This window comes from Temnothorax longispinosus, chromosome 4 (genome assembly GCF_030848805.1).
Source record: "Temnothorax longispinosus isolate EJ_2023e chromosome 4, Tlon_JGU_v1, whole genome shotgun sequence".
Taxonomy (NCBI): domain Eukaryota; kingdom Metazoa; phylum Arthropoda; class Insecta; order Hymenoptera; family Formicidae; genus Temnothorax; species Temnothorax longispinosus.
The window spans coordinates 11,055,816-11,078,657 of NC_092361.1; the positions used below are offsets into that span (position 1 = coordinate 11,055,816).

At 45.9% G+C, this 22,842-nt stretch overlaps 2 protein-coding genes across 2 annotated transcripts; one reads left to right on the forward strand and one right to left on the reverse strand.

Annotated features, from left to right (window-relative positions):
* LOC139811431 (uncharacterized) lies at positions 1 to 714 on the forward strand. Its single transcript, XM_071775722.1, has 2 exons — positions 1 to 68; positions 141 to 714. Exons 1-2 carry the CDS (start codon positions 1 to 3, stop codon positions 712 to 714), a joined length of 642 nt encoding a protein of 213 aa, XP_071631823.1.
* Positions 715 to 8,295: 7,581 nt separating this feature from the next.
* Positions 8,296 to 12,720, reverse strand: LOC139811432 (uncharacterized). Its single transcript, XM_071775723.1, has 2 exons — positions 12,305 to 12,720; positions 8,296 to 8,869 (listed from the first exon to the last, which is right to left on the reverse strand). The coding sequence occupies exons 1-2, from the start codon at positions 12,718 to 12,720 to the stop codon at positions 8,296 to 8,298; spliced, it is 990 nt and encodes a 329-aa protein (XP_071631824.1).
* Positions 12,721 to 22,842: the final 10,122 nt, after the last annotated feature.

Genomic DNA, 22,842 nt, shown 5'->3' on the forward strand with positions numbered 1-22,842 from the left:
ATGAACACTCATGGTGCGAACTACTACGTTCCGATTCAGGACGAAACGTGCGAGAAACAGCACAATGAGTATGTACCGCTAATTTTCATATATACTTGTGCAAAAAAAACTTTCATAAACATATAATTGTATTTTTTCAGTTTTGATAAACCCCGTTATACGCCACGTATTTTGGGAAGGAGATTTGCCTTGACATCAACAGCGTATAAATTTTTGGATGTTGGAATCAACGCGGGACCTATGTCCTCTGTGGATATACTTATTGGCGATAACCGAGGCAATCGGATAATTCTGCTACATGCAACGTGGGTGACATTCATCGAAAAACGTGCAGATATACAGCGACTCGTGCAGTCATCGGCACCATCATCGCTAACATTTCGAGATCTGGAGCTTGTTAAAATACGTGACGCAGATATTGTAAAATTGACGTCGTGCGGCACCAGCTTGTACATGAAACCATCAACTGTACTTTTCCTGTTCGAACTAGAACATTGCGTCGAGAATGTGTATTTTCAACTATGTCAAAATGTTCACGGTGTAAGTGAAAAATTCAAACAGTTTGTAACAATTTTACGTCAAAATTGTATCACTGATAAATGTAACGCAGTTACAATCTTGCGTGACGTTTATGATAAAAATTCGATTATTGATTGCGAATTATTAGCCTACGCTTTGGATACTATTGTGTATAATGCGCTACATGATAAATAAATGTATATATGATTAAAAAAAGTTTTAATTATTTTTCCTCGTCATTTACCGTTCATCCCATTTCCTGTCATAAAACTGTCTTCGTTTATCGTTTACTTAAATGTAATATTAAAATTAAATATCGCAAAAATCTGAACGATTAAATATCGCTGGCGAAGAAAATATACGCTATCGCGAGCGAGAACGCGCGAGCAAGAGAGACCGCGCGAACGAGAAGACGCGCGCAACCGGGGGACGGGGGAGAGATAACGCGGGTCCCCTCGCCCCGCGGCGCCCGAAAACGCGAACGCTCCGCGGCGCGGCGAAAACGCGGATCCCCCCTCGCCCCGCGGCGCGGCGGAAACGCGGTCGCCCCGCGGCGCCGGAAAACGCGGACCCTCTCACCCCGCGGCGCCGGAAAACGCGGTTCCCCCCTTCCCCTCCCCCGCGACGCCTGAAAAACGCGGTTCCCCCCTCCCCCTCTCCCGCGACGCCTGAAAAACGCGGTTTCCCCCTCCCCCTCCCCCGCGGCGCCGAAACACGCGGTTCCCCCCTCCCCCGCGGTTCCCCCCGCCCCTCACCCCCCCTCGCCCTCGGTATGTGGTCCAGAACCGGCCTAGCTTACCTACTGAGAGTCGCGGTGATTGAGAACAAGTTATTATCCGCCTCCCCTTCCATCGATCAGGAGGAATTAATGGAGGAGATTTCCGAGAGGGAGAGAAGATCTTCGAACTTAATTTTTTATAACCTTAATGAGTCAAATTCTCCATCTCCTGTGAGCGATGACGTCTCGAATGATTTGTCCATTGCTGAGGAAATAATTCGTAAGATACGGCCCCAAAACCCTCCTCGTATCAAGATTCGGAGACTCGGCACTTTTAAACAGGGTCATGCAAGACCTTTGCGAGTTTCACTGCCATCCAGATCTGACGCCATCGACATACTGAGGAGGAAGAATAGTTACTCTGGGCCAGTTGCTATCAAACAGGATTTAACCAAGAAACAGCGTGATCATTTCGTTTGTGTTAAGAAGCGGTTTGAATCGCTTAAAGACACTGGTGTTACCGACATGACTTTGAGATTTATTAACGGTGTGCCGAAAATTGTAAAAGCTCCCACTAATATGCGCCAAAAAAACGCGACTATCACCCTTTAGCGTATTATCAGAATGTGAGAGGTTTGAGGACGAAATTGGCTGATCTGCGGTGTTCGATCAATTCTTCCGTGCTGAAAGTTGATTTTATTATTTTTACAGAAACGTGGCTTAATTCTGGTGTTTCTGATGCTGAACTGGGCCTAAGTGATTTTAAAGTTTTCCGGTATGACAGGGATAAACATACTAGCATCTACTTGAGGGGCGGCGGTGTTTTAATTGCTGTCCGTAATTGTTTTCCCAGCCGCTGTATTGAAATATCTCCTTCTAACATTGAACATCTCTTTGTTGAAGTAAGGATCGGCCGTCGCGTATTTATTATTGTCGCTGTCTATATTCCGCCTAATTCTTCGCCTGATGTTTATGAATCTCATTGTCGTTCCGTGCTGGATGTTTGTTTTTCTTATCCTAATGCTAAACTTATTATTCTTGGTGACTTTAACCTGCCAAATATTATCTGGTATCAAAACAATTCATCTCTGAATTATAATGCCAGGGGCGGCTCACAATTAAGACAAGCTGATATTGTTAACGAATATTTTAGTCTTTGCAACTTTTGGCAATACAATAACATAAGCAATGCGCTGGGGAACGAGCTTGATCTGATTTTCTCCTCTCTCGATGGTATTCACGTACATGCTTCCCTCGAGCCTCTTCTTCCTTGCGACGCACATCATCCTGCTCTCGAATTTGCCCTGCCACTTCCCACTGCTGCTCGTCCGTCAGGAAATTCTTTCTGCAGACTGTGTTTTAAACGTGCCGATTTTTCTGCAATTGATGACTATTTAGGTCAAATTGACTGGGACTCTGCCGTTGCTAATATTCCGGTGGATGAGGCCACTGAGCTACTTTACTCTCACTTGAACTTTGCGATCAATACTTATGTTCCCTCTTATGTTATTTTCGAATCTACTTATCCAGCATGGTTCACCAAGGAATTAATTTCTCTAATCAGGGCCAAGAAGGCGGCACACTTAAAATATAAATGATTTTATTGATAGATCTGAACATGCGCTGTCGAATAATACCAATCTTTTCTGGGGCTTTATCAGAGACATCAGATCTTCCAAGCATTGCGCCTCTCAGATTCTGCATAATGATCATTTACTGGAGGATGATGAATCTATTGCGAACTGCTTCGCTGATTATTTCGAATCTGTTTATATTAGTAGCGATGTAATCGACGAATGCCCTGACAGCGGTTTTAACTTAAATCACCCTTTGGATCTTTTATCCCTGGACATATCAATTTCGGATGTGTATAACGAGATTTGTGAGCTTCCATTGAGCTGCTCCGCGGGGTTAGATGGCATTCTACCTTCATTACTAAAATCATGTATCTTTATCGCGTCAAGATTTCTGTGGCTGATCTTTAATAAGTCACTGAGGGATGGTGCCTTCCCATCTCTTTGGAAGCAATGTCTCGTCTCTCCGATTTTTAAAGGTGGCGACCGTCAATCAGTCACTAACTATCGTCCTATATGTAAACAAAATGTTATGCCGAAAATCTTTGATGGCATTGTTGCTCGAAAACTTAGCTCCCTATGTAAAAACATTATTATAAAAGAACAACATGGATTTGTACCGGGACGCTCGACAACGACAAATCTTGTTAATTACTATGATTTTTTAACTTCTGCTGTTGAGAGCGGATCCCAGATTGACTCAGTTTATACCGATTTTAGAAAAGCCTTTGACTCAGTTAATCATACAATATTAATGTGTAAACTTCGATCTCTAGGGTTCGGAGGTTCTCTTTTGCGTTGGATATCCTGCTTCCTATCAAACAGGTCTCAAGTCATAAAGTTTAATAATAGCTTCTCCAAAAGTATAAATGTTTTGTCTGGAGTGCCGAGGGCTCACATCTTGGCCCTCTTTTATTTGTTTTATTTATTAATGACATAGCTGCTTTTATTAAATTCTGCTTTTTCTTATTGTATGCTGATGACCTTAAATTATACCGCCGGATTAATGGACCTGCTGATGCGCTTTTATTACAACATGACTTATTTGAACTTGAGGCCTGGTGTAGGAGGAACTGTCTTCGGCTTAACGTCTCTAAATGTTTTGTTATTCATTTTTCTCGTAGACGTAACTCATATTTATATAACTATACTCTTGATGGTTTACCTCTCTCAGCAGTGCGCGAAGCTCGAGATCTCGGGGTCTTGTTCAGTGCGGACTTATCATTTAATACACATATACAATCAATAGTTTCATCTGCTTATAGAACGCTTGGATTCATCCTCCGATGGGGTAGATTTTTTAAGAATATAACCACTTTAAAATTATTATACTGTACGTTAGTTCGCCCCAAGTTGGAGTACTGCTCCATAGTTTGGTCTCCGTATTTTGAATGTCATCAGTTATTGATTGAACGTGTGCAGCACAAATTCCTGCGTATGGCTGCTTATCGGCTAGGTAATCCCATGTCAATTACTTGCCATGAATACTGCACTATATTAGATAGATTAAATCTGCTATCGTTAGAAAATAGGAGACTAACCTTTGATCTTACATTTATTTTTAAGCTTCTTAATCACTCTATTGATTGTCCGGATTTGTTGGAACGTATCTATTTTAACATCCCGACTAGAGAATTAAGACAGTACTCCATCTTCCACCTCGAGTATCACCGTACTTTGTATAGCGCAAATTCGTGTGTAAATAGGCTAATAATATCTGCAAGTAATTTCTCCAATAGGGTTGACTTTTTTGGTGGCTCTGTATCAACTTTTAAACAAAAACTTTTTCGTCTACTCTTGTAACCTGAATGTTCTCCATATTATGTTGTAAAATTTTAATTTTATCTTATTGTTCTTGTTTTTTCTTTTCTCTTTGTACGCTAAAGGGTTTATTACTCGTTAATAAAGTTTATTATTATTATTATTATTATTATTATTATCTTGCTGAAGAGGACAGATGGACGTCGTGCTTCTTAAATGATATTGTACAACTGAAATTTTGCTGCTGCCATACTTTCTCTGCTATGACGTCTGTCCAACCGCTTTGTAAAACATGTTTAAATCTTTTGCCATAAAGTCTTCGTACAGGCATAATACTCTTCCACTGTTCGGTCGAAATAATTATATCAAATTCCTTAGAGATCGAATTAATTGAGTCATTTTTGGCTGTCTCGACGGAGCAAGAAGATACGTTGCACGAGACTTTTGCATTATCAACCTTAATATTGAAGGCCTTCAAAACTTTATCCTTATATCTACTTCTGTTTTCATTCATTATAACACATATATGTGTTTTAGCGATATATTGCTATTAAATTCTTTCATTATTTTTGCAATAGTGCAATATATTTTGGCCGATGGTGGATAAGGCCTACCACAATCTTGGATTGTTCGGAAATTCTTATCTGATAAAATCTCCAATAATTTAACTTTATCGTACATATTGCCGCTTTTAGAAAGATAGAATTACGCTGTAATAAAAAGATACAAAAGAATACAATAAAATAGTGCAAAAATATATTTTATGAATTTTGAGAACACTGTTTTAACCCTTAAATGCCACCCGGGGTCCAGCGGACCCCAGACCCTTTACAATGATATATTTTCAAATGTTCCCCTCAAAAATGGAGCTCATGCTCCCATTGATGATAGTTGAGTGATTGACCTACCCGGTTGTACACTTAGCTGTACTCAGTTTACTTAATTTTGTATACTATGTTGAAATTGAAATTTTAACAATATAAGCATTTTATTCTCTTTTCTAAGCCTTGAACAGCATTGAAAATAATTTTCATAACTAAATATCAAAAAGTCAATGAGTAAGGAGACATTTGTCATTGTTAGAAACGGGCAATAAAAATCGTGAAGAGATTGTGTAGGTGTAGACATCTGTGAGCATAATGGATTTATGAGTGGCGATTCGATAGCATGCTCATAGATGGCATCGGCGTTACAGTTCCCTAGTTATCTTTAGCATTAAGTGTTTCGCGCGCGCTGCGACCACGACGTTGCGCCCCAGCGCCGGAAAAAGGCACGGACCGACGATACTGCGCAAGCGTAAACGTATCGAGATGAACGTGAAGACCGCCGGGAAGGTATTCGTCTTCCGGCTAGCGAGGCGTAGAGTCGCGTTCCTTCACACGTCGTCGTATAGTTATTCAATTGCTACGCGATTATAATCCGCCAGACTATTGAGTCTGAGACAGAGTACGATTGCCAAGCGGACGTCTCCGTAACATTAAAAGAGACATTGCAACCCGGCTCAGAGGCGATGGCAGACACCTCGCTCGATATATACGACTGAAGGAAGGACGAACTTAGACATTGCGACGAGGCCTCGGAAAACGGAAAGAAGCGGCCATCTTAGCCCATTGCACAGGCCCTCACGGTTTTGGTCAATGACCATCCTATCCATAGATAACTACGGCGGATGCTTTCAGGTAACATATCGAACTCGTGGAAATCAGAGATCACTTATGAGATTGATCGGCAATCCTCAAGCGGATTATGATGAACGCAACGTTCTATCATAAACAACGATCTTCTGATTACACAGTTCGAGAAAGCACGGGGCGATGGATAGCATCCTCGCATAACACGGGGCGACGGATTACATCCTTGCAGAACGGCTATATTACTGCTAAATATTCCGGAATTCATTATCGATCTGAGCTCAGTCGAATTAAAGTCAAGTTTACATGGTTGCAACCCGCGGATAAAGTCATTGATTTTCAATATGTAATTGTTTAACTTACGTTCTCGATGCACGCGTGAGTCGAATCTTCAAGCATAATTGCTATTTTCTTAACGAATATTGCGATTCTCCCCGTGGCTATTTGCCAATGATTAAAGTGTACGAAGCACTATACAATTTATGAAAAGTTACTCATCATCTAATTTAGTTCGCTCTTCAATTATCGTATTATATATATTCTTACTCGAAATACTTATAACCTGAATTACTACGTAAGTTACTGTGTCAATTGATAGCAAGAAAGAACAATATATTGACTTTACAGAATCTCACATAATATTTATATAAGCCTAAACATTCTCTCGAATGCTTTACTTTGCATATGTTCATTTGCTTACTCGTTAAGTGAGATATATATACATATATGAGTTATGATCAACAAATTCTCAATTGACACCGTACTTCAGTTTATGTATGCTTTGTATAATATTGCTATAGTTATGTAACATGCGTTTTGAATTATATGTTTGACTTACATGATCCTTTCTTGAAACAGAAACAAAGATTGAAATCATTTGATTGTTTTCTCTGAATGAGATGCAAAAAATAACCGACTTTTGTTTTCTCAAACTTAATCTTGATGAGAGATTAACTTCTTGTCGTGACAAATGAGAAAGGATTATGCAAGAATAATTCAACATTATCTGATTTTGTGTTTATGCTATATGTTCTTGGTAAAACATTTATTCCGATAAATTTGCTGATTATAATCTAACTGCTGCGAAAATACACAATCTCTTTACCGACATAACAACGAGAAAAGTATCGTTCCCTTTTCTATAATTTCTAGAGCTCAGGTTCCTGCGCGAACTTGTACATTTCAAACAGTCATGCTGGGGTCTTTTAGACCCCATGTGTCATTTACGAGATTCTTGAGAGGTGTGGCATTTAAGGGTTAATATCCTTAGTTTTATTTCTCATTTTTAGGAAATATTTAAATAAAAAATCATGTATACATACATCTTAATAATTTGGCAGCAATCTTATGAACAAGTGGTTTACCCAAGGGTGGTTGCGATTAATACGCAGTCTGCTCTATCTCTGCACTGCAGTTATGATCTCTGTACCGTACCACTATTAACTTTCCTATTTTCTTCTTTCGCTATGTGTCACAGAGTTATTCAATAAATTCTTTTCTTCACTATTCAAACGACTCGTTCAAAATAAAGATTCGCTAGAGTTGCTCGGCTTATATACCTATTTCCGCGGAGACATCTAGATTTCAATTTTTAGTTGCTAAATTCTGAAAATCCGGTTGGTTTTGGACCGGTGCGGTTTTGTTCTTTCATCCGTGTTCACGCATATACTCGCGGCTATTAAGAAACACAATTACAAAAAACTGTCGGCGAATCGCGCTTATCTCACAAGACGCCGCGTTTTCCGAAAAAAAGCGCGCCCTTGAAGTTACGTCGGCAAATCTTTTGTAATTTGAAAAAAAAGAGTACGCCGCGTCTCATCGAATTTGCCGATGTAACTTCAAGGGCTCGCGTTATCTCTTGGCGCGCGGTCTTTCGCTCCCGGCCCCCGTTCGCGCACGTCTTCTCGTTCGCGCTCACGATCGCGTATCTTTTCTTCGCCAACGATATTTAATCTTAGATCTTCGCGATATTTAATTTTTAATATTACATTTAAGTAAACGATAAACAAAGACAGCTTAATGACAGGGAATGGGATGAACGGTGAATGACGAGGAAAAATAATTAAAACTTTTTTAACCATATTATATGCATTTATTTATCATGTAGCGCATTATACACAATAGTATCTAAAGCGTAGGCTAATAATTCGCAATTAATAATCGAGTTTTTGTCATAAAATTCACGCAAGATTCTAACTGCATTACATTTATCGGTGATACAATTTTGGCGTAAAATGGTTACAAATTGTTTAAATTTTTCACTTACGCGATGAACATTTTGGCATAGTTGGAAATACACATTCTCGACGCAATGTTCTAGTTCGAACAAGAAGAGTATGGTTGGCGGTTTCATGTACAAGCTGGTGGCGCACAATGTCATTTTTACAATATTTGCGTCACGTATTTTAACGAGTTCCAGATCTCGAAACGCTAGCGATGATGGCGCCGGTGACTGCACAAATCGCTGAATATCTGCACGTTTTTCGATGAATGTCACCCACGTTGCATGAGGAAGAATTATCCGATTGCCTCGGTTATCTCCGATAAGTATATCCACAGAGGACATAGGTCCCGCGTTGATTTCAACATCCAAAAATTTATATGCTGTCGATGTCAAGGCAAATCTCCTTCTCAAAATACGTGGCGTATAACGAGGTTTATCAAAACTGAAAAAATACAATTATTAAACAACTCCTTTGCTTCGACCGAACTGGCAGTATTTATTAATTTAATAAGCACAACGCGTTTCAGCTAAGATTCCGGTCTTTCTCAAGTGCGTACAATACAATTAACCGCTTGCAAAACACTTCATTGTACAACAATGTGGCAGCAATAAGTCTACAAACTAAAATACAAAGAAAGTATAATAATTACTGAACAAAATGAAATAGAAAGAGTATAATAAGGAGAACATTAATAAAAAAGAGCACAGCTTACATGTTTTGTAAGTCAAATGGTGATAAAGGTAGACGAGTCATTATATAGATTATATAGACCAATTAAAATCGTGATTGGGTCTTATGCTTGCTAACCACAGAATGATTGCTGGGATGCTCTTTAATATCAGCATAATGTTCTTTGATTCTAGTCTCCAAATTTCTTTTGGTCTGTCCGATGTAACAAGCCTCGCAATTAAGACAATCAATCTCATATACCAGCTCCATGCGTTTAACGTTTTCAAGCCTATCTTTACCTCTCTTAATAATACGGTCGAGTTTTTTTAGGAACCGTATAGACCACATCGAACCTTTTGTTTCTCAGGGCCTTACTAATATTCTCGCTACAATCCTTAATGTAGGGGATGGTAATAGGATGTCGATCAGTATGAATTTTGTCATTTACCGAATCGCAGCGTTTTAAGAGCCTCAATCTTTGTTTTATATATTTGTTGCAGAAATCAGTCGGATAACAATTATCAAAGAGAATCTCCTTAACTATACAAATATTAGACTCATGGAAGCGCTCGTTAGACAGTAAAATCGCTCGGTCAACCAAATTAGATATAACATTGACTTTGTAATTAATAGGGTGACTTGAATAAAAATTGATGTAACGTCCTGAGAAGGTGGGTTTCCTATACCAATTTGTCAACAAATTTTCGCCGTCTTTAATAACCGTCACGTCTAAAAAGTTGATCGAGAAATTCGTCTCAGTTTCGCATGTAAAATTTAGCCGCGGGTGATAATTATTGAAAGCCTCAAGCGTGTCATTTACTTTATCCCGTGGGATAATTGCAAATATGTCATCAACGTATCTCCCAAATATGGAAACCGTGAAACTTAATAATTCAAGGCAATGTGTTTCAAGGTCGTCTAACACTATGTCAGCAAGGATTGGGGAAAGAGATCTTATAGGACTACCAAAAATTTGATCGTAGATATTACCGTTAAAACAGAAGCTAGTGGAGCTAAGAACAATGTCAATGGCGTATAAAAATTGTTGTAAGGTGAAATTAGTGGCAGTAGAGATGTGACACCATCGTTTTTCAATGTTTTTTATAACGAGCTGTTTCGGGATGTTAATGAACAGAGAAGTGGCGTCAAGTGTGTAACGATACGCCCCGAAACGCATCATTCCCGGCAAGCATCAGCCGAATGCCGCCCGGCCGAACACCCGCCGGGCGAGACAAGGCACGATGTGTCCTTTTTTAAACGAATCATCTTGCGTATCAGTCTGCGAACGGACTTATCGCGGCAACCAACTCGGAGCGCCGAGCGGTGCCGAAAACGGCCGAAAGCCACCGAACGCAATCATGGCGTCGGGACGCCGTACTTCCCGAACGCTCCGCCGCTCCATCCCGGCGCGCGCGATTGCCGTCGCGTATACCCCCGCCACGCCGCGCGCCGACACACCATCGCGGGTGTATATAAACCAAGCAATTGTCGCTAACTTATAGATTCCGCCGTGAGCCAGCAACCGATCCGACCGATTCTCCGCTGCTTACGGATCCCGAAATCCCACAGTCGAACAACCAGGAGGTAGAGAGTTCTCTCTGGCTCTGAGGTATCTAGGCGGTTGACTCGATCTTCCATCCGAACACCTGTGACACCGGAGTGAACCAGGGTAAGAGAGTTCTTCTTTTACTCGCCAAAGGTCTTGGCCACCCAGTGCCGCCTTCCGCCTACACGAATCGATGCGCCAGGAGATAGAGAGTACTTCCCTATCTCCGCTAAGGGTCTTAGCCGCTCGATATTGCGTCTAATCGCGCTCCAGCGCCGCGCGCGCTTACCACCGCCGCTGTCCGAGCTTGCGATACCGCGTCACCCACGCCGCGATTATACACCGTATCTCAGCGAGCCCGCTCGCCCGCCGATCCGCGAACTCCGAGATCTCTGTATATCGTCGCTATAACAACCGTCCGCGAACTTCGCGATCGCTGTATATCACCGCCTCGTAACCGCGTCCGCGATCTATTGTACGTATCTGTCTACTCCGCAATCTCTGTATATCGCCGTTATCGTAACCGCGTCCGCGATCTATTGTACGTATCTGTCTACTCCGCGATCTCTGTATATCGCCGCTATCGTAACCGCGTCCGCGATCTATTGTACATATCTGTCTACTCCGCGATCTCTGTGTACCGCCGCTATCGTAACCGCATCCGCGATCTTTTGTACATATCCACCGCTTCCGCGATCACCTCAATGTATTCACGCTTAATTGAATAAACTCTGTTACGTTGTTTTATATTTCAACCGAGTCTTGTGTCTTCCTCCGCGCCTACTCCGAACCCTGACCAGCCGCGAGCTAGATCCGCGCTTCGGAAGCTAGGTTGTTTTAAGTGAAATGAGAATTTCATCGGGTAGAATTTTTAATTTTTTAATTCCCTCAACAAAACACCAACTGTCTTTTATATAAGAACGCGGTTTACGGATGGAATCGTTCAATATGTTGTGAAAAAAACCAGCGATATTATACAATGGGCTACCGACCGCGGAGACAATAATCCGCAGTGGAAACCATTTTTATGGATTTTTGGTAGTCCGTAACATCGGGGCAAGTTACCACAAGTGCAGCGTAGTTTCTTAAAAGTGTGCTCGTCAATAATTTCATTGTCATACCATGAGCGAACTAAACTATTGATTTTAGTTGTTAAGCGTTTGATTGGGTCACGATCGAGTTTTTTATAAGTTGTCTGGCCGTTGAGTAAGTCAGTCATTTGTTCTATATATGTAGTTCTATCCATGACCTCAGTAACTTGGCCTTTATCTGCTTTTGTGACCAAAAAGTTGTCGTTATTTTTTAAGAATTTTTTACATTTGTAAAACGAGTCCACGATCGTGATCGTTAGCTGTGGGCGGGAAGACTCCGAAGCTTTCTCGACCTCCATCCTCTCCTCACCTTTCTCCGCGGGGGGCTTTGGCTTTGCGGCACCTACCACCTTCCTGGGTTTTGCCCTCTTCTTGGCGGAGGTACACGCCTTACCCCCGGCTCGATGACCAGCCGGCCTCTCCAAGTCGGGGCACACAGGGCACTTGGGGACCGCGTTGCAATCCCGGGCCAGGTGGCCATCATCACCACACCTATAGCACCGGGTGCTGCGGTCCGTCTTGCTCGTGCACTAGGCACAAACGTGGCCCCCCTCCAGACATCTGAAGCACTGGAAGGGCCTCGCTTCCAGTGCTTGCGCTCGGGCCATGAACCAGCCCACTTGCAGTTTGCCGCCTGCCTTAAGAATGGCGTTGACGGCTGCAAGCGGGCATTTCAGCCAAGCCGTGTTTAAGCTATTGGGCTCTTTTCGTAATGGTCCAACCTGGACTTGAGATTGCGCACAGTCACCCATCTTTGCAATGACTGCCGCTACCTCATTCTCCGCTACAGAATCCTTGAGGTCGAGGATTCTGAGCTCACCCGTTTTCATGGGTCTCGAGATTTTGACCCCCGGGCGTCCCTCGAACAATTTGGCCAGTTGCTCAGCTAAAAGGTCAAAGTTGGGGGCGTTCTCCTTCCCCGAAATCTCTATAATAAGGGCCCCAATTTGGGTCCTTTTTAGCTTGAAGCCCGTGGTAAATCCCATCTCGTCAGGATTTATTTTATCACGTGCCTCGCGGAGTAATTCCTCATAATTACCATCCACACTGGTAATTGTGACTGCCGTACTACGCGGCAGCTTCCTCCCACCAGCTTTAGCCGGCTTCCCAGCCCTAGTCAGGTTGTTTGGCTTATTTACCGATTTGGCCGGTGCGGGTCTTGATGCAGCAGGTGTCCCCCTATTTGGGGGGGCACCGTTAGCACCTTTGGTCTTATCGGCTGCCTGTTGCTTCCCTGCTTTCCTTTTCTTCGTAACTGTCGTCCAGGCTTCTTAGTCCGAGGCTCCGGCAACGTTCCTCGATGCTGCAAGGGTAGCAGGGACAACTTTGCCGGCCTGCTGCTTCACAGCAGGATCGGAAGCCTTCTTTCCCAGGGCCTTGCCCTTGTTGGCAGTCTCTTTGACAGCCTCGGCAAATGTGGGCTTCGGTTGTGATTTGCCCTTTACATTTGCAGTCTGGCTCTTGCTGCGGGTCTTGCTGGCTGTCTCCCTCTTATTTGAGGGAGGAGCCTTCCCGGCAGCTCGTTTCGTGGCGGCCACGCTTCGCTCGTTCTATAGAGCGACTCCTTTGTTGGCCGCCAGGCTGTCCAACACTCTGGCGAGCATCCCTTCGAGCCTCTCGAATCGACGGTTCGTCGCGGCGTCGCACGAGGGCTGCTCCGCGAGCGCGGTGCGTTATGGTGGAACAGCTTCCTCGAGAACCCTCGATTTCCCTCCCAGCGCAGGTCTGACCACCTCCGACATTCCCTTGTCGTTGATCTGCGCAAGGATCTGCCGCCTGTTCTCTTCTACAGCTTCTCTCTCCCTTTTGTCAGCCGAGTCTTCCTCATCCGAGGAATCCGGAATTATGTTCTGGTTCACCTTTCTCCTCGTACGCCTACTCTGGAGCGGCGGAGAGTCCGGGAGGAAGGTGTCTCTGATCACCTCCACCTCCATTTAATTATCCCTTCTCTGAGGCAACGCTTTTTCCACGATTTCTCTTAGTTTGGCGTTGTCCTCTCTGAGCGCAGCCATCTGGGTGCGGAGCTCCTCTATTTCCACATTTCTGGCAAATTGGCTTTGCTCGCCCATTCGACCGACCAGGTGCGTGACTGCCGCGGTTATCGTTGCAGCCGCATCGTTCAGTAGGCCTTGCTCTCGTCCTCGGAGGCTCTTCGCAATGGTGCAGACCTTCTCTACAGTGCGAGTCGCCTCCAAGATCCTATTTGGGAGGTCGACAGTTGGGGTGAACTTAAATTTATCCAGCACCTTCCTCTCGCAAACCTTCCGGCCCTTCGTGAGTTTGGCCGGCACCGAGGGGTCGGCCATATCCCGAAGTCTCTCCTCCTCCCTCTCACGCTCTCTCTTGGCTATCTGCACTTTCTTTATAGCCCACTCATCAGTCGTAACCGGTCTTCCTCTCCCCCGTTTCTTGGGGGGTTCGGCTCGGCGGCTAGAGTGCCGGCATCACTTCGGGTGGACCTGTCCATCACCACCGTGTCCGTATCCGTACGGATGGACTCGGCATCGTTCAGCGAGGCATTGTTCTTGTCCTCTAACGAGTCGGAGGATACAGTCCTCTGGAGTCTTTTGTCTAGGAACTCCTTAGACTTCTCCAGGACCCTGACCTCGTCTTGCGCCTTCTTGAGTAGGGCGGTGACGGTGGAAGCACCGGCTCCTACCTTATCCGGGGAGAAGTTAGCCTTTCAGGACTTAAGAGCGCTCGCTTCTTGGGATGCCCGCAGGGCCCTTTCCCTAGCGTTCTTCGGACCCCCAAGCTTTTTACCTGGAGGTCTGTCAGAGGCGCTCGTCACCTTCCCTTGGTCGGCTGCAATAACCATTTCACCGGGCGAGCTCACACTTAACTCGCCGGACAGCCCATCGTTTGATGACGACGGGAAGGTGGCTGGGACCGTACCACCCTCTCGCCGGTCCCTAAGCTTCCGATCGCCCAGGGGTCCCTTCTAATTCGGGGTTTGCATTTTTCATGAGGATAAAAAGTGATTTATTTTTGGGGTGACCTTCCCCTAGGCTGGTTGGCTTTCTAGCTTCACGAGCCCAGCCTGCCCGAGTTTGGGTATCCCCGGGTTTGCCAAACCCGTATCGAGGACGCCCCACCGGGAGCCCCGAAAGACTCCCGAGAACCGCCCCCAATTCCTGAGGCACCGCCCATTGGCACACACCGGCATGAGAGTCTTCACAATCCCCCCGCGCGCAACGGGGAAACCGGCCGAGCAAGCTCAATCCCGGTCCCCCGCCACCCGCGAGGACAGGGCACAGGGTACTCCCAGCCAGCCGACTGACGGGCTAATACACGCACCGCCGGCCCTTATGCTCGGCGGCAGGACTCCACCGGCCTTAACCAGGAAGCGTCCTGGCGGCTCGGTGGGTCCTTCTTCCTGGGGCTGCCCGGCCCCGACCTCGGATCATTTCCGAGCGGCCCGGACAATTTCCGGTGGGCCCGCAATCCCAGGACCTGCCGGAGCACCGGCGTGCAATAATCCTGGGACTGTTCCCCCATCCTGCCGGAGCACCGGCGTGCAATGGATGGAGGAAAGGCCCACCCAATCCCGTTGAACGGTGGGAGAATCACAATCTCCCTAACGGTCCCGGCCGACCGGGCGTTTGTAGACAGGGTCGCCTTCCCTACCGGCTGTTAGAGACTGGTTCGCTGAAGCTAGCCAATCTCCTAAGCAGGGCAGCCGGACCCCCGGTTTTTTCTCTGGGTTTTCCTTCCCATAGGACGGCCGGGCAACAAAGCTAGCCTAAGCTAGCTCGTTCCTCACGGTCCCGTCCGATCGGACTTTTTATAGAGGCCGCCTACCTCGCGAGTCCCCGGAGGGACTCCCCGGTCTTCGCCAGCCCGAAGACACGAAGATTATGGTGTGCTCGGGTATCTCGGGTTCGCAAAGCCCGTATCGGGGGCAGCCCGGAAAGCCCTCAAATGGGCCCCCGGAGTCAGCCCCCGACCCCACGCTGGATGAAGATCCGTGGGGACACCCCTACAAACTGGTTCTGGACAGACTCAGGCCATGGGCGCCCCCGATGACGGAGACTCTGGACCCTCAGTTTGTCGGTAAGGTCGTGGATGCCCTATTCCCCGCAGATAGAGACAAGGACACGGGTTTTCCGGAGCAACCAGCTCCGAATTGGACTAACGAGCTGGAGGTCGTGGAGGACGAGCTGGCGGGAGCTCTCCGCAGGGTCAGGCGAGGCAAAGCCCCTGGCCCTGACGGAATTCCGGGAAGAGCCTGGACCTTGGGCGCCGAGGGACTGGCTGGTCGCAAGCGTCGGATATTTACCGCGTGCCTCAAGGCCGGTTCCTCAAGTTATGTAAAGAAGCCAACCTAGTGCTTCTACCGAAAGCGGGTAAGCCACCGGATGATCCGTCCGCGTACAGGCCGATATGCTTGCTGGACGAGGCGGGTAAGATCCTCGAGAGGATCATCGCCGATCGCCTTGTCCGGCATCTGTCCCGGGGGGATGATCGACACGGCTTGAGCGACGACCAATATGGCTTCCGTGCGGGAAGGTTGACAATCGGCGCGGTGCTAAGCGTCTTGTTCCGCACGAGAGCTATGACGGGGGAGGATTGGGCGGTTTTGGGCGTCTCATTCGACGTCAGGAACGCCTTTAACTCCCTCCCATGGCCCGTGATAGGGAGGGCCCTTGAACTGATGGATGTCCCTCCCTACTTAATACGGGTCGTGGAGGACTACTTCCGTGATAGAGGTCTCACGTACGTGGACAAGGATGGGGTCCTCAGGGTCAAACTCATCGAGTGCGGTGTTCCACAGGGGTCCGTGTCGGGGCCACTCTTGTGGATCATCGCCTACGACATGATCCTGAGGATTGCCCATCCCGCCAACTGCTATCTCACGGGGTACGCAGACGACTTGTACCTCGTGGTTGGCGGGGAGGGCTGGCTGGAAGCACTAGGGTTGGCCAACGCTGCGTCAGCCAGCGTGGTGCGTTCCCTAAGGGGGCTGGGTCTCAGGATGGCCTCGCAGAAAACTTAAGCGACTTGGTTTTTCGATAAGTCGTTGCGGGGCCTACCTCCTCAAGAACTCGGCCTGTTGGTGGAGGAAATCCGTGTCCCGATTGAGCCCAGCCTCAAATACTTGGGGCTGTGGCTTAGGGAGGATGGCAGCCTCGGCGATCACATTGCCCGCATTGCCTCCAGGGTCATGGCCATGGCGAATAACCTGGCCAGACTTTTGCCAAATATTGGGGGTGCGGGGGGGAATGCGCGCCTATACGTGGCGACGGTCCATTCGGTAATGCTCTATGGAGCACCGGTGTGGGCGGAGGAGGTGGCACGCGACGGGCGCCTCAGGCGATTGCTCGTCGCGGCCCAGCGGAGGATTGCTGGGAGAGCCGCCTGCATCTATAGGACCGTCTCACACGTGGCGGCAACGGCCCTCGCCGGGATCCCCCCCATCCACCTGGTTGCCCTGTCCCAGGCCGACACTTATCGGCGGGCCAGCGAGATCAAGACGGGGAGGACTGTAGAGTTAATTCCACGTCAGAGGGCCGCGCTGAGGCTGCAGACCAAGAAGACCCTCTTCCGCAGCTGAGAGGCGTACTTAGACGTCCCCCGGCTGCAGTTAGGGGAGAGGGTCCGAGAGGCCATCCGGCCCGTCCTAAGAGAGTGGGCCTCGCACCGGTGCCATGAATACGGCCCTACGTAGGGCGTGATGAGACAACGGCGCGGAAACGGGGGCGTCGTCCTCCGACGGGGGCGTCGTTTTTTTTACGTAGAACTACGTCTTTCTCCGCGGTAGGAGGGATGAAACAACGGATGAAACAACGGAACGCGACAATGCAACGAAAACATGTCACACTTTGAACGTTTATATCTTCGAAATTAATAATCGTAGAGTAATCATTGACATCTCACTTTAAAGTTGAGAAGTCCCATTTATGATGAAACAAGTCCGAACTCTCTATTTTTTTCCGTTTAGATATAGTAGCGTTAGAAAGTTTAGTTAAATTTCTTGTAGATGTAACGAAAACATGTCACACTTTGAACGTTTATATCTTTGAAACTAATAATCGTAGAGTAATCATTGACATCTCAATTTAAAGCTTAAGAAGTCTCATTTATGATAAAACGAGAGATTGATTGATTGATTGATAAATTTAATTATGCCCGAGCAATGGCTAAGGGGCAAAAATAAGATAACAATGTCTGATTACAACGGCATATGCTCACTCTCAGACAAAGTAGTATAATACAAAACAACTTATAGCTAACGCAATTTAGGAACTAGCGCAATACAAAACCTAACAGAATAACGCGATATAAACCAAAGTGCAAGAAGAAGAAAAGATCCAAGAAAAGTACAAAATAGGGAGTGCACAGAACAAAGGGGAAAAGAACACAAGACTTACACGTCTGATTCAGATGAAAACAAGAACATGCGAAGTAAGCTTTTAAATGATGCAAAAGACGATGCTGAGGTAACTGAATTAGGAAGAGAATGCCAGAAGTAAATGGAGGAAAGCTGGAAAGAGGATCTATAGGCAACAGTTCTATGAGCAGGAATGTGAAAAGTTTGAGTAGATGATGAAGCGAGCCGATCAGACTTCCTAAGAGTAGGATCAGAAGAAGTAAAAAGTTCACGCAAGTATGATGGTGAGCTCATATGCAGGATACGATAAATCTGGCATCCAAGAAAGTAGTACCGTCTATTTTCAACAGAAAGCCACTTCAACCTACGTCGATATGGAGTAATATGTTCATCACGCTTTAGGTCATAGATAAACCGAATACAACAATTGACAAGTCTCTGTAACTTGGTATTCAGTTCCTTGGTCAGACCGTGGTATACAAGGCAACAGTAATCTATATGCGGTATAATCAAGGTTGTTACGAGCTTGATCCTGAGATTGGTGGAAAGAGAGTTTTTGTTGTATTTCAGATTGTATAACGCATGATGGACTCTCTGCGAAACCAACGAGATATGATTCGTCCAGGATAAATTAGACGTGAAGATGACACCTAAATTCCGTACCTCACTCACAAAAGGTAAAGGCGTATTATTTACAACAATAGGCGGTATGCTGCTAAGATCAATGTCATTCACATATGCTTGACTGCCGAATATAATAACCTTGGATTTAGCAGGATTAAGCTTGAAACCGTTTGACGTGGCATAGTCAAAAATGGCATTGGCATCTCTAGAAATTAATTCCAAGGCATGTAGAATATTGGCAGGTGAGCATGAGAGATAAATTTGAATATCATCGGCAAAGATCATGTGAAGCACATAACGCAAAATTTTACATATGTCGTTGATGAATAATATAAACAGGAGAGGGCCAAGTACGGAGCCTTGCGGAACTCCAGATGAGGTAAATACCCAATCAGAAAGGTTCCCGGCATCATCAATAACCGCTTGAGAACGGCCAGTTAAATACGAGAATAACCAGTTTAAGACAGCATCGGAGAAGCCAATTTCTTTAAGCTTGATAAGTAGCAGCAAATGGGGAACAGTATCAAACGCCTTGCTGAAGTCAAAGAGAATCATGATGGTGATTAAACCCTCATCAATTCCCTGCTTGATGTCATTGCAAACACGCAGAAGAGCCGACTGAGTATTATAACTCGAGCGATACGCAGACTGTCTGGGATTGAGGATGTCATGTTCGTATAAATAATCAAGTATTTGTGCAGCGACAATCTTCTCGAATACTTTAGACAGTTCTGGCAAGTTTGCAATCGGTCTAATGTCAGACGGAGATAGTGGTGTTCGAATTTTTGAGAGCGGACGAATATAAGCTCTCTTCCACTCAGACGGAAACACAGAAGTGTGAAGTGATCGATTCAGCAAAGACGTCAAACATGACGAGATAATTGGCCAAGCAATACGTAAAACATACAATGGAATACCGTCGGCACCAGATGCATATGAATGAAGAGGCTTCTCGGAAATAGCCTCGAAAACAGAGCGAGGCGAGACAGAAGAGAAAACAAATTTAGGTCTATTAACAGGAGGGTTAACTAAAGCGATGGCTGAGATATAATCAGAATACGTGCAAGGAGGCTGAGCATTGGAAACCGAAGCATAATATAAGTTAAGCTGATCAGGCGAAAAAAGGTGTAACGGAGGAATAAGAGTCGTTTTCGCAAGTCCCAGCCGAGCCAATTCCTTCCATAATTTAGCCGGATCAGTAATATTGATGAGTGAGTTGTAATGAAAATCACTCTTAGCACGCTTGATATCAGCATTCAGCTGGTTACGGAAAAGTCTGTAGGTCGCATAGCCCAATAGAGAGCAGGAACGTTTAGCCTGTTTGTATAACTGGTTGCGGACATGCATTCGAGCCACCAATTCAGACGTAAGCCATCGTGCAGGAGGCTTTCTGACCACGAATACCCTCGTGGGAGCAAACACATCAAGAGACTCCAACAAATTGCGAGACAACACGTCACAGAAACCGTCAACATCAGTATCAGACAGATCATCAATCTCAGCCTGAACTACACCAGCAATAGATTTAAGATGTTCAACAAAGTCGGAAGCATCAATGTCCTTGAAGTTTCGCCGAGACATGGAGCGTTGAGGTACGAGACTAACATTAATTGATAAAGACAATTCCAAAATATCATGACCGGCAATGAACGGGCACGAAGATTTAATGAATGATGAAACTTTGTCTACATCATCTACAGCCAAAACATCGAGCCATGAATCTGAGGTAGCCGTGTGAAAGGTAGGTTCAGAGTTGATAATATGCAAAGATAGACTAGACATAAGCGCACGCAGATAATTCGCCTCATAGCTGTCTGAGGATAAATTACAATTAAGGTCGCCACCTATAACTATATTTTTGTAAAGATGTGAGAATCCAGCTAGAGACTCGACAAAGTCATGCAAGAGGAGGCCCTTAGGTCTTCTGTAAATGGACACGAATAACACTGATTGACCATCTGGGAAGCGTATTTCGATGAGCATATATTCAGGTGAATTAATACAAAGATTACTAGAGGTAGCTAAAATTTTGACTTCAAGTGACTTGTTAACATAACATGCTACCCCTCCGCCCATCCGTCCCACTCTGTCATGCCGCAGCAAAAAATAATTATCTAGAGCAACCAAATCATCGGAGACGCCTGCATGAAGCCAAGTTTCAGACACGGAAATTACATGGTATGATTTGGTCATAAGGTGTAGTCGGATGAATTCAATATGACCACGCAAAGAATTCGCATTAAATTGAGCTACCAAAAATTCGGTTGACCTTGAAACAGGGCGACAATGCACAACGGAAGACAATGAGCGATTAGCATGGGTGAGTCAAACAAGCTTATCGAGATCTGCGTTGGAGTCGATCCGAATAACAGGCTTGCCATCGGAATGTCTAACATGAATGCGACCCCCCTTTACCCATACATAACGATATGACCGTTCCTTAGCGACACGCTTAGTCTGTTGCAGCAAGTCATGCGTGTCTTTAGGGAGAAACTCGTTGACAAAAACACTCCGATCGGACTCGCTGCCACAAACCTCGCTCTGCACAAGCGCGCGACGTGCTCGCTTTTTGGTAATAACAATGTCCCGTACCGCATCAGAAGCCAGAGTGACGATAAGTGAACTGGTAGCTGAGACTTGCAAAGGACCATCAGTCTGAGGAGGGCTACGAGCTACGGCCCTGACATCAAGAATGTGGCATGACAGGTCAGGCACGCCGAGAGCCGCGAACACATTGCGAACGCATACAGAGGGAGTAATTGACATCGCAGTCGGCACACCCGATATAATAAGTTTGTTCGCGGTCTGAGTTAGCGGGATAGAGGAAGAACCACGCCGATCCTTCAAATCGCGGACTTCACTTGCAAGAGCGGTACACTGCCGCTCCAACTCAGCGATGCGCTGACTATTACGATCCACGTTACTGGCAATACTATTCAACGCATTAAGTTTTTCATTAAGTTCGCTGTTTGTCCGCTGCTGGTCAGCAATAAAGGTAGAAAGTCTCGCATCCGATGCTTTCAATTGCTCAATCAATTGAAGTAAGAGTTCATTGGTGGTCAAATCACTCTGAGAATGCGACCGCGATTGAGTGCTGGTGCCCACAGGAGTAGACATAGTTGTAAAATCAAATGATCCTGGAGAACTACTAGCCTCAGGTATAAGAGGTATATCGAATGACGCAACTAGCGATTTACAGCAAGAATCCACGTACTTAGTTAGGGAGTAAGGCTTGACACAGCCAGGATGGAATACTCTCGAACACGCACACTCAACCGCAGTAGTCGCTATTGTTTTTTTGCACCTAGTGCACTCACGCGGCATTCCCGTAAGATTAGCAGGCAGTCGAAAACGCAAAGTCGAACGTTAGAGTGACCGCGTATAAGTCACATGCACAGCACGACGCAAGGGTAGTTCAATTAGCTCGTGCAATATCCACACGCACCGCGACACATATCATCCAATCAGAAGCCAACGATAAGCACATGCCCGACAGCTCATAGCAGAGAAGGTTGGCAGTCGCAGGCGCATGCGCAGCGGTGGACGTAAGTCACTGTTCACAGTGCGGCCGCCTCATACGGCCACCAATCAGCAACATGCCCAGGAAACAGCAACGAGATGGAGAAGGTTGGCAATGAGAGGCGCATGCGCAGTCACGATCGACGTCCACGACAGGAACAGCAAACGGCGATAGAATTTGCCGTTGAAATGCACTCGGTTAGGTTGCAAGCACCCAAGAGATACCATTTGTGCGTGAAAAGCAACTAAAGAATGTGCCAATACCTGCAACAAAAGGGCCCGAAGGCAGCTTACCGCAGAGATGTGACAGGATAAAGCAGGAGCAACACAACGGACGTGCACACCATACTCACAGAGAGAGAGAGAGGAGAGAGAGAGAGAGAGAGAGAGAGAGAAAGAGAGAGAGAGAGAAAGAAAGAGAGGGGGGAAGAAGGGGAGGAAGAGAGGGAGGGAGAGAAAGAGGGAGGGAGGGAGAGAGGGAGGGGGAGAGATAGAGAGATATGATATGATATGATTTATTTTATGCCCAAGCATAGGCTAAAGGGCAAATACAGAATAATACAAATAACAAAATATACATGCTCTCTCTAGCACATGTGCGTTCGCATAAAGCATGGTAAGTGAAACATAATCA

Bases quoted from the DNA above. Each gene is read 5' to 3' on its own strand.
- LOC139811431 (XM_071775722.1), top strand. From the start codon at position 1: ATGAACACTCATGGTGCGAACTACTACGTTCCGATTCAGGACGAAACG. The intron at 69-140 runs GTATGTACCGCT...GTATTTTTTCAG, and splicing joins TGCGAGAAACAGCACAATGA to TTTTGATAAACCCCGTTATA.
- LOC139811432 (XM_071775723.1), bottom strand. From the start codon at position 12,720: ATGGGATTTACCACGGGCTTCAAGCTAAAAAGGACCCAAATTGGGGCC. The intron at 8,870-12,304 runs GTGCTTCAGATG...GTATTTTTTCAG, and splicing joins CTGGAAGCGAGGCCCTTCCA to TTTTGATAAACCTCGTTATA.